Source organism: Hermetia illucens, chromosome 2, assembly GCF_905115235.1.
Source record: "Hermetia illucens chromosome 2, iHerIll2.2.curated.20191125, whole genome shotgun sequence".
In the NCBI taxonomy this organism is placed as follows: Eukaryota; Metazoa; Arthropoda; class Insecta; order Diptera; family Stratiomyidae; genus Hermetia; species Hermetia illucens.
Genome location: NC_051850.1, coordinates 41,418,066 through 41,434,165, shown reverse-complemented (window position 1 = coordinate 41,434,165; position 16,100 = coordinate 41,418,066). Strand labels below are relative to the sequence as shown.

The following is a 16,100-nucleotide window of genomic DNA, read 5'->3' as shown; positions in this document are numbered from 1 at the left end:
CGGCTACATCGACCACAAATGCTTGTGCGAAGACCTTTGTGTCCTTCAGGAATGATAGCAAGGTATCCATTACCAGGAAGCATCACAGAGGAGAGAGAAACCCTCCCTGTGGGTAGCCCCTAAAGCATCCGACTTCAATAGATTCTGTCCGAGTAGTATATGTAGCTTGCTCCATTCCAGCTCTAAAAGTCTAACTACTTAACAGCGGATAGTTTCCACTCTGTCTTGCGGCGAATGAGGCACAATTGAAGGCACCTTCGATGTCCATGAATGCATCTAAGACGTATTTGTTTCGGATATTGACTTCTTAATTCTTGCCGTGAGCTCATGGAGTGCTGCCCCGTGAATTTGCCGTTCTCGTAGACGTATTGCCTATAGTGAAATGGCCACCAAGGAATATATATCTGCAAGTCCTTTTAGTAAACAAGAAGTTAGCCTGGCCGGTTGGAAAGTTTTTGTATCCATTTAGTTGGGTTTCCCTGCTTTGGAAATAAATATCATCTTCAAATCACGCCAGTTAATTGGAATAAAAGCGTGCGTTATGCACGGTACTTTTTCCGAATATTGAGACCTCCCTCCACTCCGTTCATAAACGTCTTGCCAAAATACAGAAACGGGAGGCTTTGTAGCTGGAGTCCATCTATAGCACTGTCTCAGAACCTACAAGCACAAGGGATAAAATTCAAAAGCGGTGGCAACTCTCTGGGCAAAATGAGTCAAGTGGGTGATGGACTGCGCGGCTCATCGGCGATTCAAGTCCGTGGCTGAATCGAAAGCCGAGTGCGACTGATTATTTCTTTTAAGCGATGGTCAAAGATAGTAAAGACCCCAGGTCGAAACGTGTATTGGTACCCACGATCGAGCATAAAACCTCGGAAACGCCTGTAGAACCATCACCAACAGGTCTACTACCAAAATTTATCTCCACCTCCATGGTGATCATTGTGAGCCTCCTAGAAAAGAGCCACTACCCCATATATTATAGTGACCATCCAGTAAACCATGTGCTCAGAGAAAGTTTCTTAGCATATACAGAGAAGATGTACTACGAGGAAGTAGAACGAACCCTCGAACCCTGTCCCACATATGAAATCATACTTTGAAATTTTAACAGCTAAATACGGGCGCATATTTAGGTGATATGTTGGCTTCCATAATATGCATAAAAATACCGATGAGAACGGGCTGCGGATTATCCAAATACTAGCGCCGTACAAAATGGTTGTTGGAAGTACCTGTTTTCCGTGGAAAGCGGGTCTCAAACATACGTGAGCTTCTACATACGGGATCACTTTTAATCAAATTAACCACGCTAACCAGCTTTGATCAATGACAGAACACATAGGGGGTCAATATAAACTCAGAATACTATCTCGTTGGCATAGTGCTTCGGAATCGAAGAACGCCGTCTATAACACCTATGAGCCGCTTCGCTCACGTTGCTCCAGGGTAGAGGTGAGGTAGCGTCTGATGAATGGCCCGTGCCTTGGTATAAAACCGTAGCCGTCTTTGTCCCCCTTTTAATTTTTGAACTTTCGGTGTTAAACCCAAAAAGAGGAGTCCGTAGACCATAAAGAGTGAGAGCAAGTTGCTCTCCATTAAAAATAGACATTATCTGTCCCATACATAAAATGGGATCACGCAGTGCAGAAATTATAAAGGTATCATGCAGCTGAGTACCATCTACAAGATATTCTTTGCAATCTTGTTAGAGCGGATAGCCCCAGATACGCCCAGAACATCACTGGCTCATACCAAAAGGGCTTCACTCTAGGCAAATCAGCGAAAAATCTGATTCTGCAGCAAGCAATGGAAAAACTGTTGGAATATGAATATCAGTAGGGTAAAACTGTACCCGACCATGAGAGAATTTGGTATCCCAGCGAAATTGATAAGACTGATTATGTTGACCCTAACCAATGTGCGAGGCCAGCTAAAAGCAGAAGGATCACTCTTGAGACCATTCAACATCAGAAGCAGTCTAAGACAAGGGGATGCCCTGTTATTCATACTCTTTAACTTGGTTCTGGAAAAAGTGATCCGCGATGGTGAAGTAAATGTAAGAGGCACCATCCTCTTCAAGTCCACCCAATTAGTAACCAATGCTAAAGATATCGATATGATGGGAAAAACAACCCGGCGCGTAAAATTTACCTTCAGCCAGATTGCCCCAGCGCATGATCTTGGGCTGCACATTAAATGAAAATACAGAGAAACAAAAACCAAAGGGCCAACAACATCAAATGGCACAGATCAAACGAGAATAATAAAGATAGGCGACTATAATTTTGAGATCGTCGATAATTTCTTCTATTTATGTATTCGTCTTGGTCCTGGGTTCTTAGCAATTGGGAACTCTTGGCCGCGTTCGAGAGAAGAATCTTCCGAAGAACTTTTGGCCCCTCAAAAGAATGGACGATTCCATAGCCTAGAAAACGACGAAATCTATGAGCGGTACCATGACCGTCTGGTTGTAGTTAAAATCACAATATGTTGCGGTGGGCGGGACACTAAATCCGTATGGGTGAGGATGAAGCAGTCTGAAAAGTCTATGAGGTTAATATATATGGTAGGAAAACCAGACGAGGCCGATCTTGCTTCAGATGGAGCGATAGCATAGGTCGGACGCCAGACAGCTTTTAGGGATATTGAATTGGTGGACCTCTTCGCAAAACCGCAATGTCTGAAGTCCCTTACAAAGGCAGGTCTAGACCGGATACCGGTTATTGCGCCGTTGATGATGATGATAAACTTCTAACCGGTCATGGAGGTTTTTATTCTTACTTGGACAAGAGTGAGAAAGAACGATGCTCTGATTGTGTCTTCTGCAATGCAGTGACTCGCGACGCCGATCACTTTGGTGGTTGGATGAGTTTCGTTAGCAACTTCATTCAGACACAGACGAGCTTTTTCCAGACAACGTTGTGAGATAGATAAAGTCGTGTTGCACATTACGTTCGGGTTTTTCTCGTTGCTAGTTTTGTGATGATGGAGAGGTGTTTAGCTGTCCAACACTCGGTGAGTATGATTATTAGCCTACCCTATCTACAAAAAAACCTTTTCATAACTGGGCAGGGTCGTTGGTGGAATTTACTGGCCTATATCATTCCTCTCCCCCTAGACCGAAATTTATGAGAAATATTTCCGATAATGGCTATGCGGTTAATTCGGCAGCGATTCCTTCCATTCCTGCAAGCTTTTCTTTGAAAGTTACATATTCCGCTTCTTTTCACTTTCTTCTTTCTTCACTTCCGTTTAACTATAAGCTTAGCTTTGACTGCCACTGTCTTAATATCACAAATATTGTTTGCAGGATGCCTTTTGACTTTAAGTTTGCCTAATCTTCCTTAGCACTTAGAAGCGTCCTTGCATGTTGGTCGGTGATCTGGTTTTCTTCCGGAAAGCGTATCTTGCTCTTGAAATCTCCCTTACCTAAAACTACCTTTTCTGTTTTTAACCCTCTGCTGGTGAGACTACTCCACCTTTTTTGCCAGAACCAATAACACCGCTTAGTGTGACGTCTAAAGTTGCCACGGAGCTCGTATTCTACTTTCCCTCCCTGATTACGAAGCTATTGTCAATGTTAGTCGTTTGACTCCTTTATCTCTGAAAAGTCTTAAGCATAAGGCACTTTGTTGTCCTTTTGGAGACTCTAAATGGCGGTTCTAATAAACATTCTAACTGCTTTATTTAATCACAGAAGTAATGGAAGGAGCTGAAGGGAATTTCAGGTAACCGCGAACGATGACACGTAGGTGATGGTTGGTTGATGCACTATACTGTACCAAGGGTAAATGACAACCATATATACAACCATAAATCAATGACACCATTCGATTCATATTCGTGAAAAAGAAAAGTTTCATGTTGCTATCCTTCGCTTTTAGAATTTCTCATATTCTATTCATTCACTTTTCACCACATCTGTCCACATGTCCTTCACAATACCCTTTCACTTGCTATTACTTTATCAATGGATTTCTTTGTCTCTTTTGTTTCTTCTTTAATTTGACAAACATTGCTCATTCAATCTTGAGGACAGAGTTAAATACCGACTGGATCCTGCATGTGTGAAAGATAACCAAACAAACTCTCGGATATGCAGTACGCAGTCCTGCACAGAAAGTACTCCATCCAAACCGTAAAGGTATCCATGTATTCGGCCTGAGCTGCGATATCTTTGACCTTCTACCCATTCAAAGCATGTAAAAGATTCTTTTTGGCTTTGGATGTTTAACGTACCGCTGTGGTATTTGCTTAATTTCCCCTTCATACACTCTATACTGGCCCACGATAGCCGAGATATGTTCGGAGAGGACTAAGTCCTTTATTTGTCTGAACCTGTCGACTAAATCAAGCGAATAATACATCAACCACTGGGATAAAGCAAGGGTGACAAATCCAGGCGGCAGTTGTTGATTACTTCTTATGCACCTTATTGCCCTATCGCCAAGTGGCAGTGGTAAAACATGCATTGGTGTTTATGGGGAGGGAATCGGTAAGCAACAAATCATTATCTTCGACCACAACGTACGTTGGGGGTAAACAATTCCGTGGTGGTTGCATTCAGGAAAAAAATTGAAATTTAACAATTCTTTAAATTCAAACTGTTTTAAGTGAACGTAATGCTGAAAATGGATTAAAGCGAATTGCGAAACGTGTTGTTTTTCTAATGAATACCCACAGAGAAGTGTGAAGCGTGCGAGACGATTCGCTCCAAGCTAACCAATTAAAGAATATCGTGCTGATATTCTCGTTTTCATGGAAATTACTGGAAAATCTATAATGGCTATGATTGTTTCAAGAAATGAGAAAATTCACGGATGTATTTGCAAACTACAGCAAATTTCCCGTTTATCTGTTCACTCCAACGTACTCAAATAACGTCCCCACAGTTTTCTTAAAAAAAGATTATACTACTCTGATAATGACACTTCCCAGTTAGGTCACGTGTATTTACCTTCCACCCGCAAAGCATTATAATAATACCGTAGTCATAGTCCTCGAATGACACGTGCCCAAACCAGGATATTCAGTGTAAGAAAAAATAAAGCCCACGTCACCTCAACCTCATTTCCTAACCAACTTGAAATGGAACCATCCAAAGTCAAGATCAAAGGAAAACAACTTGAATAAAGTTGGGAACATTATTGAATTTGCGACCGTAGATAAAATAAGTTCTAAAGCATGTCTACCAAACAGGACACGTTGTCTAAGAAAAACATTGCTCCTTTAATAAGGATATTAAAATTTCGCTCGGCAGAGTGTCTCTCAATGAACTAGAATTCAAAACTGCCTCCTAACAGCAGTCAGAATATGTCGTCGAAAATACTTGGAGTAGCCACAGGACACTAAATTTCACAGATGGGAAATAGGAAATTTCCTCTCTATCATCCTTTAGAGCGTAGATCCTGTCGACCGCATTTTATGGAAAATTTCACATAAAATTCAATTATAGTGTCTACCTTGGTGAGGACGATGAACATATCCGGCCTTCCAAACCTGAAAGTATGGGCAAATGTGGTTGAATTCAGGTGCATGGCCATTGTCCTGCTTGACTTTGCTCTTAGAGCGTTTGATGGCGAAAACGATGTCTAGTCTATGCTATGTGAGTTCCAACTCTATAGCCATCCACCTAATCAGGATATTTACTTTCACATAAATTTTGTAGATCAGTAAATCCATTTTGTCGACCAGCCTGGAAGTCCTGTTTAGTCGATAGGAAACTTGATTCACTGAATATATATGCATTATGGGAAAGTGCATCTGTGGGTTTAGTGAATTCAAGCTTAATATGCATGCATAACGAATGACTAAGTTGCATTGATTTGGTTATCATTGAAATGGAAATTGCAACTTACCTGCCAAGCATTAGCATCCAACGTAGCCAGGAAAGACATATCCAGATCCTGTAAGTATATTATGTATTTATTGTGTAAATTAGTTAATTTTTATATAAAAAGATTAGATAAATAAAATAGAACTCCGCCGTAGCCAGTCCCAAGCAAGGTTGTGAAAGGAGGAGGAATGGATAGCTTCAGTCTGAATGGATATACACCACCGCAGCGTCTCAGGGGATAGGTGAGGAAAGTGCAGAAACTTTTGCAGTCTTGCAGATTATTCACTAAGGCATTTATTACTACACCTGGCAGTTAGGGATATAATGCATTACCAAAAATGAGGAGAAGGAGAATTATAAGGTCCGGTACGGATGACCGTCGGGAATCGTCTAACTTAGTGACGGCGTCGAAACCGCTAGTCATGGGGCGGTTCGACATCTAGGTGCCACGACGATAAGGATTATTGCCTCATCTGCTCCAGCTTCCGTAGGCAGGTTCGTGTAAGCAACGCATGAAGTGGACTCAAGAAATGAATCTCTTGATCATCCGCTCCTACTGCGAAATAACGACAGGGTGGGTATAACATCTTACCGCCCCTTGCTGCACCAGAGACTCGTTGAGCGTTTCCCGCAATTCCCGCACCTGACTGTGCAGCAAGTCGCAGACCAGGACCGCTTTATTGCTCGCGGCGGCACAATCTCGGCCATCAACAGGGAGCGTGTTCGGCTTGAAGTCATTGCGGTAACTGGTGACCGAGAGCCGATAGGGGCAGAGGCGACGGCATTAACAACACCGCGCGTACTGCAGGCATTCCTTTCAGTGCTCGCTGAAGCGCTCTTCTCTACCGCCCAGCTGAAGCTTCCGCTGAAGTTCGGGACGAATTTCAAAGTGCGTGTACAAAATTATTGGAAAACGATGCTTTGCATAGACCAGGTACTCCCAGGCACTATGCATCTCCAGCAACTCTTAGAATTCTATCTCAAATCAATGATGAGATTTCATTTCGGCTATGTGCTGATATGTCACTTCTGCAACTACAATCACTTACATGCAGTTACAGCTCTCAGATTGCACGGTCAGAAGATTCATTTTCGCGTTATTGGTATAAGTGACCGAAGAAATACCCCGTTTCGAAAATTCGTCTGGAACATCGACAAGACTCACTAAGGCAGCACATTGCTAGGCTGATTCAAATCGGCACCTGCAATACCAGTAGTCACCCATAGTTGAAATTCTGGATACACTAAAGCAGAAACTTTCTGTCGTATGCAGTCGGTTAAGACAGCATGGCGAAAGTGACTCCAGACATGTCCAGAATGCAACTTACGCAAGGAATCAGCGGAATTTTATCAGATCACTCAACGAATCCCAGCAAAGCGTCCAGACAGTACGGTTTTCGGTGACCGAAGCAAGAGAATGTTGGGGTGCATTTTATGCATGCTGCTCATGCTGAGCGGATCACCGCTGAGGGCGCCCGCCATGCCAATACGCCTGGCATGAATTTTGCGGATATTACCGAAGGGGAAGTTCGAACCATAAAGAGCTTCAAGAATTTTGTCTGGCTCGGGCGCAGGATTTCTGGTATAAGGAATTTACCAGCGTACACAGCCGGCTGGCCCATAGCATAAATCAGATTATTAGTCGGCCGGAGGACTCTCCACCCTTCCTCACTACGGGAATTGTCTACGTTGTCCCAAAAAAAGATACGGTCTAGGATCCTGCGGGCACAAGACCGATTATTTGCCTACCAACCCACTACAAATTCATCACGTCCGTTATTAGTGGAAGGGTCAATGCGCACCTCGAGACGAATAACACTCTGTCTGAGAAGTAGTAGGGCTGGCGAGATGGGTCAAGGGATTACAAAGAACAACTCACTATCGGCTCGGTAGTTGCTGGACAGGAACTAAAGATCCAAGGAACCTCTATAGTTGCTATATCGATTATGCCAAGGCTGTCGACAGCATACCGCATACCTGATTAATCGATGTCCTGCATCTGCATCGCATTCATCCTAAACTAATAAAGTTTTTGGCGACAGTCATGCAAGGGTGGCACACCATGTTATCAGTGCCTTCATCTGAGGATGCCAATGCCTCAGAGCCCATCCGTATGCGGAGAGGCATCTTCCAGGGGGAATTTGTTGATTTTGGTTTTGCATGGCACTGCACCCCTTTCATGGCTACTGAATTATATTAGATTGCATAGTTTTGCAATCAAATATGGCTCACGTGCTAAGTGTGAACTGACACACTTGATGTACTTTGATGACATCAAGCTGTATGCTGGTACTGACACTGACTATCTTAGAAGTCTGTTGCGAATAATAGACATGCTCAACCGTAATATTCGGATAGGGTTTGGACTAGGCAAGTGTTGAATCAAAGCCGTCCGCAAAGGTCATCATGAGCCGAATGTCGGACATAGCATTGGTGACCTCCACATCGACTTCTACAAGTACCTAGGAATTCTGCAAGGAACCCGTGCTCGAGTTGGTGATCTGAAGGATGCTCTGCTGCCCGAATTCCTGCGACGTGTAAAGCTGGTGCTGAAATCGCATCTCGCGGGGAAGAATAAGATAAGTGTATTCAATGTATTCGCTATTCCTTCACTGGCTTATACATTCCTAATATTGTCGTGGACAAAAACCGATATGGAAAACGTTCAGCGGCGGATACGGATAACTATGTCCAAATTCCGAATGCATGATTCAAACTGCCGTGGAGCGGATGAACCTGCCTCGTCACATCAGAGGTGGGGGCGTGGTTGACATGGCAGCACAACATCAAACGCCAAGTCGACTCACTGCGCGCTTATTTTTACTGCAAAGAGTAGGCGAGTTTCGTGGATGCGGCGGCCTGTAAGGCAAACTGTAGACTGACTCCACTTAACTTGAAGGGTCGATTTTTTAATCCTCTGAGTGGGGTGAAGTCGGAGTAAGAGCGGATCGATCAATGGAAGTTGAAGGAAATGCACGGTAAACACGTGAGTTGTCTTTAGCAACCATTATTCGATTTGCATTCGTCGAATAGATAGTTGTGTGCTGGGGGGTCTTTACTGAGAGAGTGCCACTCAGGACGTCGTGGTCGCCACCCGAGCTTATAAAAAGCTCATATTGGAAGGGCGGGTGGAGAACGACCAGTGCCGAATCTGTTGTTGCGTTAGACACGTTGGACTATCTCATTTCTGGCTGCACTGTTATGGCACTTGTGCCACAGCAACCACAAGCTGTATATGATAGTTCTGCTTAGAGCATGTATTGGGACCGGTAAGTTCTAACTGATCGCCATATTGACGGGTCGCTCCACGTATATTATTGATGCTGCTATCCCCCATAATAGCGACATTGCAAGGAAACGCGTGGAGAAGAAGATAAACTATGAGCGACTGGATCGAGAAATCAAAGAAATTTGGCATCTGGAGGAAGTGGTTATAGTTCCCTTAATATTGTTAGCTATTGGTATTGTACCTAAATCCCTCACGGCTTCGCTTGATGTCCTGGGACTCTCACACAGTCTGGTTCAAAGCATGCAAAAATATACAATTCTGCATACGTGCTCGATGTTGCGGGGAGTTGGATGAGGGGTTCTCCCATTGACCTACTACCGGCCAGCACCACTAGCGCCCCTCAATAATTTAAGTAGGTAGGATCGTCCGAGCCTAAATGCTTGGCACTTAGTGCTAGTATTAGGTAAAATCCTGAATCTCCCGAGATTGTGACAACTTTAAATAATTTTATGGCAACTGCATCTAATTCAGTTCAGGAAAGAAGCGAAAATTTTTTAAACAACGAGAACCAATTATTGATTTAAATAAACGGACTAAAACTCCGCAATATAACTTACTGGGGATGATATTTAGAATTGAATTTGTGTTATCAGAATACAAAATCAGCCGTGTAGAATATTATTTATCACGGATCAGCTGCCACAACAACGCGAGAGCATCGAAACTATTAGAGTATCTGGTAGGAGCCGAACTGCAACTTCTCAATTTGGGTAATGAACCCACTTTCTTCAAGGTGGTCAGGGGAGAGGTCGTCGACATCACGAAGATATTATCTGACATTGCGGCTCTTGCTGGAGAGTGGAAAATATCAAAACATACCCCACTCTCGGTTCACAGGAGCATTGCTTTTGTAATAGACGTGGATTCAAGACCGACAATGGGAACCGCAAGGTTGCTTCTCATTCCAACTCCATAGTCTAACTTAGTCGCTGGCTGGCTGGTTAGAAAGAAGATCATAAAATCAGCTAAGAGATCATCATGGAGACGAAGAAACTAACTGCCCTCCCATAACTCTCCGGATTCTTGTCAAAGAACGCAGCCAGAAGCTGCATTATATACATTTACAGAATGGGAGGTACACAGGAAGCGATGAAAAGCGGGCAAATCATTTGCTTGAAGTGCACTTCCCAGGCAGCATCTGGAATCTCGTCTCAGCTTTGCACCAGAACAAACTGTAGGATTTCAGGTATTGTTCCTGGATATGGTGACTCCACGTTAGCTTGGAGTCGAAAATGTACTCTTAAATATTTAACTGTTAGTACCAGGCTGCACCAGAGCCCCTCTCTCGAAATGACGGCAATATTTTAAGCGCAGATATATGCAATTTTCCCACAAAAATGGCGGAGTTACAACATTCGAATATGTTCAGACAGTCGGGCAGCATTATCAGCACTAAACAGCAACCACATATCAATTCAACTAGTGTGCTGCTGAAACTTGGCTGCCTAAACGAAGCATTCCTGATGTCGGTGTCAGGGTATGTACTCAAACATCGCTGGTAATGAGAAACCTGACAGACTGGCTCGTTAGGGTTTTGCATACACAGTGAATCCTAAAACTGCAAGGATAGCCGAACGGAAAAATTTGAACTTCTACCTGCAGCAGCTAGAGCGGCGTTTTTATTGTCACTTTAGAAGTGAGACATGAAAACCCTAGTAGGGTTTTTAACCCTTCATATGAAGCTACCAAGCCTCCTCAAATCTCAAGCGAAGGTACCTTGGTAAGGTCTGGGCATTTCCTGTCTCTGGTGAAAGTTCTCATATTCGCGAAAGCCTGCGAACGCCATAGGCGGGAGGCCAATGAATAGGCGATCCCCGGGGATACTACAAAATATCTAACAAAGACCTGAGAGTGTGAAATGCCCACTCCCCACACTAGACTAAACTAATTAACTTATGTTCGTCTTTGCGACATATGCAACATGCCATGATAATATAATTGACTAGTGACTTGCTATTTAGAGCCTGAATTAACGCATCTCGAGCTCTAAAAAGTATATACCAGAGGCTATGGTCTCAAATATATTTCGCTAAGGCCATCGAAAGACTGAGGCACAAATTCCATCAAAGATAAATATTTGCGCAGAACCTTTCTCCTTTCGTAGATGCAGGGCCACTCTACTTTCCAACGCCTATTGCTGGACGCATCCATAAATAATACACCGTAAGTCTTGTATAAAGATCTAAATTAAGGTTGTAACAAGTCGGAAAACCGGAAGCTAGACGCTTCAGGTATGAAAGGTTTTGTATATTTCTTTTATAATGAGATTTGGGTGTGCATTTGTCCCATTAGCATGTAGCACGTAAAATATGCATATATTATGTGAAAATAGCCACTTTCAAGTGATATTGACATTCATAGTCTTGAATTTGCTAAGGAGCGCAGATTTGACCTAGTATAACTTTGTTAGTAATAGTGCGATTTTCACCAAATTTGGCAGGATCATGATCTATACTGTAGCTTACATTTTGTGATTCTACGGTGAACTTAAGGGGGGTTTTCCTGTCAATTACAAAAAATTATAGTAATATACTATTATTAACTTTATTTGAACAGATATCGATATGGAGGGTATTTCGGAGCCTAGGCACCATATAGTGGCAGCCCCCTGATTTTTTCCAGATTCGGTTTGGTAGTTCCTGAGAATGGGTTCGTTAAAAAAATGACCACTTTCGACCCCCCGCACTCCCACCTTTTCAGCAAAAGTCAAAACTAATACCGGCTTCGAAAAGTACTAACCGAGACCTTTAATTTGATACCCCACATGACTATATTTGATGAAAAAAAAAATGTACACCCCCCTTTTGCATGACCCCCTTAAATTCGTCGTAAGAGGATGGAACTCACTATATGCGTGAGCGTTCACAGTTCCCACCTTTCTACCAAATTTGGTCTCAATCGCTATAACCGTCTCCGAGAAAAGTGCGTGTGACGGACGGACAGACAGACAGACGGACAGACAGACAGACAAACAGTAAACCGATTTTAATAAGGTTTTGCTTTACAAACAAAACCTTAAAGATGAGTATCCAACTTACTTTACTAACCAAGAAGGCAGAGCTATCAAGTAAAACTAAATATAAGCTAATTTTGACTGTTTATTTCCAACATCTAAAGGCAGTTCCACCCGTCGAGACTACTATATATGGTACGATCCCGAACTTCTTTCGAGGGAAGAAAAGGGAAAAGTCATTATGGTCTGACTATAATCTGAATGACTGTGTAACCCCTAGGTGCTTCAGAGATAATAATTACTAATAAACATGAAAATCGGCAGTAACTCACCTGTGAGCTAGGAAGTTTAGAATTCACTCAAAATTGCCCCTGTTAATCGTAAAAGGCGAGTCAAAATACAAAATTTTATGAACTAGCAACTTGCAGTTCTCCAATTTTCTTGCGCTTCGAAAAAAGCGGAATCCTACTGGTCTTTCGGATAATACCTTTTGCATTCACCAATGGTTTATGATAGGATTGTAAGATGTACGGACGCTCCCTGACGACGATATCGAGAATCCCCAGAATACCATAGTCAAACTTAAGTGAAAATTACGGCGATTCCCAGGTTAGGCGAGGAGATGAATTGAAATTCTGGGGAGCACTCCTTTTGCTCTAGCGCCACTATGCTATTGTTGTCTGGTGAGCGTGCAGGATGCCTGATGATAGAGTTCTGAGGTCAAATTGATTCTTACCATATCCGCTAAGTGCGACCTCATGTCTTGAAAACAGGGTGGTGTTACGATACAGTGTAGAAGGAAGATTCCTATGAGTAATGGAATAAAGTCTAAGAGACACTTCTCAAACGTGAAGGGTGATCTGAAGGACAAGGTAGGGTCTGCCAGTGCCTTGTTGAGATATGTGATGGGGAAACATGGTCTCGAAGAGCGTAATGACCTTCCATTACCTCATCATCCCAAGCGTATTCTTCGATCACAAAGTCTGTAATAAGATTAATGCTTCAACTGATTTAGGAAACGTCTTCTTAGAGTCCGATTTTGGTGTCTTGGAACTTGGAATCGGATAGTCGACCGTAGGGAACTGAAGCTTTTATTACCGCTGCGAGTACGGTGACCGTGATACACTTGAACTTCGATACCATGGGCAAATCCCGCTGCTCAATGATTTCGCCCCCATATACCGCATTACTAAACTTCCAAATGGTCGTGTTTCGATGGTTTTGTGCGGGTTAGCGGTCCATTCCTCATTTATGATTAATAGGCGGAGGAAACATTTAACCACGGTTTTCAACAGTATACCATCTCGTGAAGTTCCACCCCGGGTGGATGGAATGACTGGTGAACTTAACATGCAGATACACTTCTCAAAATAAACCTGAAATAATCTCGGCAATCAACGCACTGCGAGGCAATGTCACTGGGTTTCACGGTTTCCCCATGGAACTGTTCATCGCAACTCCTGCAGACCCTGCAAAGCGACTATTCTTACCCATCCGTAAATCGTGGGAATCTGAAATCTTTCCTAGTGAGTGGAAGGAGAAATAATCGTTCACATTTCGAAGCACGCCATTCATTTATGTCTAACAGCTGCATTTGCCTTAACTAACATCGCCATCCTTCGTATCATTTTGGAGCGGTACGGGGCTTCTGAAAACACCTACAACTACTATCAGAGACAGATAATATCATATATAGAGCAAACTGTCAGCAGAGTCTGAACAAATCATATTTTCTCGGGAGATCTAATACTTTTTTTGTCGATTACTTTCTCTATGCTGCCTTACCTTAAGGGCCTGGATAGCTTCAATGCACCAGAGCATGCTTTTTAAAACACCTTTACTACACAGATGACATGTGTTTTAGTCATGCACTTTGGCCAAACAGCTCTGGAGAGAAACAGGTAAGCAGCGTCAGACTGAAGGCAAACACTAGCAAAGTCAAGGTTCTCATATGATAAGCCGGATATATTTTTGTGATCAGCCCATGCTGATATACAAAGTTCTGATGAATCACTCTACATCCGTGTATTGCATCAGCTACATAACAATGTAGGCAGGCACATTTTACACCAATCATCTACTCTCTCATTATTAGCTTTCTATATGGGTAGGATATCGATCGAGGTATGCGCTTTCACAGTTCCTTCAAACCTTTAGACCAACCCTATATGACCAACTTTTCAACAGTTTTGCATCAGTCACAATGACTAAATTAACAACGGAATCTTCACATGATTCTTGTCAGCCAACAGAGCCTATTTCAGCCTACAGGCACTGTTCTATCCGAAATGTTGTATTAAAGGGTCGAAGCTCCTTCTACACAATCAATGATCATATAAGTCCTCAGGAATTGCGCAGAGACATAGGTTCTCACGAAGAAAAATGAGGAACTCCAAATAATTTGCGGTGCTGTGAATGAGGATAGACAACTCGGTAGCTTATACTATCATGAGCAATGCCACCGCCGTTTTATTGTAGACAAAATCCGATTCAATAGGCTGAAATGGGCAGGTTACCTAATACCAAGAACACTGAATACAAGGTGAGCAAATCAAATCGCTAAAGATTACAGAATGTCATTTTTTTTTGTTTTTGTTTTTTTCATTCGTATGGTAGGGACGAGGCAACTAATTGGTCCGTGACCCTTGCGGTTATTGAAATGGTATGTCGATGTGTTGATGGCGCCTAGATAGTTTTTGCGTTTGTGTTTCCCCATCCTATGCTTCAAGCCATAAACAGCTGTGCAATATCACACGTTCACAACCAAGTCACTCACTGTACACCAATGCACTGCACTAACTCCAGAGCTAATGCCCGGAATTTTTCATACGCATTTACCGTAGAAGGTCGGACATGCGCATTGATTTTTTTCCATCATAAAATTTTGAACAATGCATTGGGAATTGAATCTACTGGAGGATGATTCCTGCCTGAAAAACATATAAAGACCATATCTTTTCTAGAAAAGGAAAAAGCGATTGACCTTGCCGGAGATGAAGTGATGACGTAGAAAGCCAAACAGCTGTTAAGTCTGTCATACACGATCCAGCAGGCCTGTCAGTTACGCCTGAACGGTCCATTCCATCTGCCCGCCTCTCGAACTGAATACTCCATATACGCATACAGCAGTTCGCCTCCGAACGTGAAAGTCGTTGAGACGTAAAGTTTATATAATCCACTCGTATACTGGTTTTCTTGACTTCGCTTCAGGCCTACCGAATCATTTTTTAATCGTCACCGGTCGCTTGTACATTTACATTGTGGTTTAATGTAAGTACCCGTCGTGTGAACATAACCCCACGATGTTCTTAGAGCCCCACTGTGACAAGCCTAACCGTATCAGTTTACACCGAGTGAAACTTCAATGTTCATCCTAGTGGATGCAAGACCTATCTATAGTCTCTACTGAACTAAGTAGAATGAAACCCGAGTTCTATAACGTAACTCCACCCTTCAGGCCCGAAGGACTCCGTCGGCGATGTGGACGTAACCCCAATTCCCATAAAATTCCAGCAAATAATGCGGCGAGAACACTTCCCCAGGAATTCTCGTAAGACATATGAATTCCGAGGGCTATCCCGGTTCCCATGGTATCAGATAACACCTGGTGTGCCTTCGTGGCATATTCGGGTCTGATCGCCCAAGGCCTTGGAACATTCGCCTAATGCATCATGACCAGCAAGTCAATGTGAATAGTGTTCCCCGGTGCCACCAAGTGCAGGTTCCTCTTGGCCACTTGATGTTGATTTTATTGACGGAATTGCTGCTCCGTTTGCTTCCTCAGAGCATCTGACATGCAAGCGAGCTTAAATGTGAACTGTTCAGGCGTAACGTCAGGAAAAAAAGATATCAAATTGAAGGACCTTGTTGGGATACGGAAATGGTCGAAGTTCCTTATTAAGGCAGGCCTGGACTGAACACCAGTTGTTCCACCGTAGATGGTGATTAAGAATAAAAGATCCGACATCACCAGACTCTTATCCCAAATCCATAAATCATTAAAACCCAAATTCCACTAC

General features: G+C 43.0%; 1 protein-coding gene across 1 annotated transcript in view; it reads right to left on the bottom strand.

The window, feature by feature from the left end:
• The window catches only part of LOC119649167 (transcription factor AP-2-epsilon), a 361,599-nt gene that overhangs the window by 343,501 nt on the left and 1,998 nt on the right, over window positions 1-16,100 (bottom strand). Inside the window, exon 2 of the mRNA XM_038051198.1 lies at window positions 5,862-5,909. Coding sequence (XP_037907126.1) covers window positions 5,862-5,900 — 39 coding nt within the window. The 5' untranslated portion in view covers window positions 5,901-5,909. The remainder of the gene's footprint in view (window positions 1-5,861; window positions 5,910-16,100) is intronic.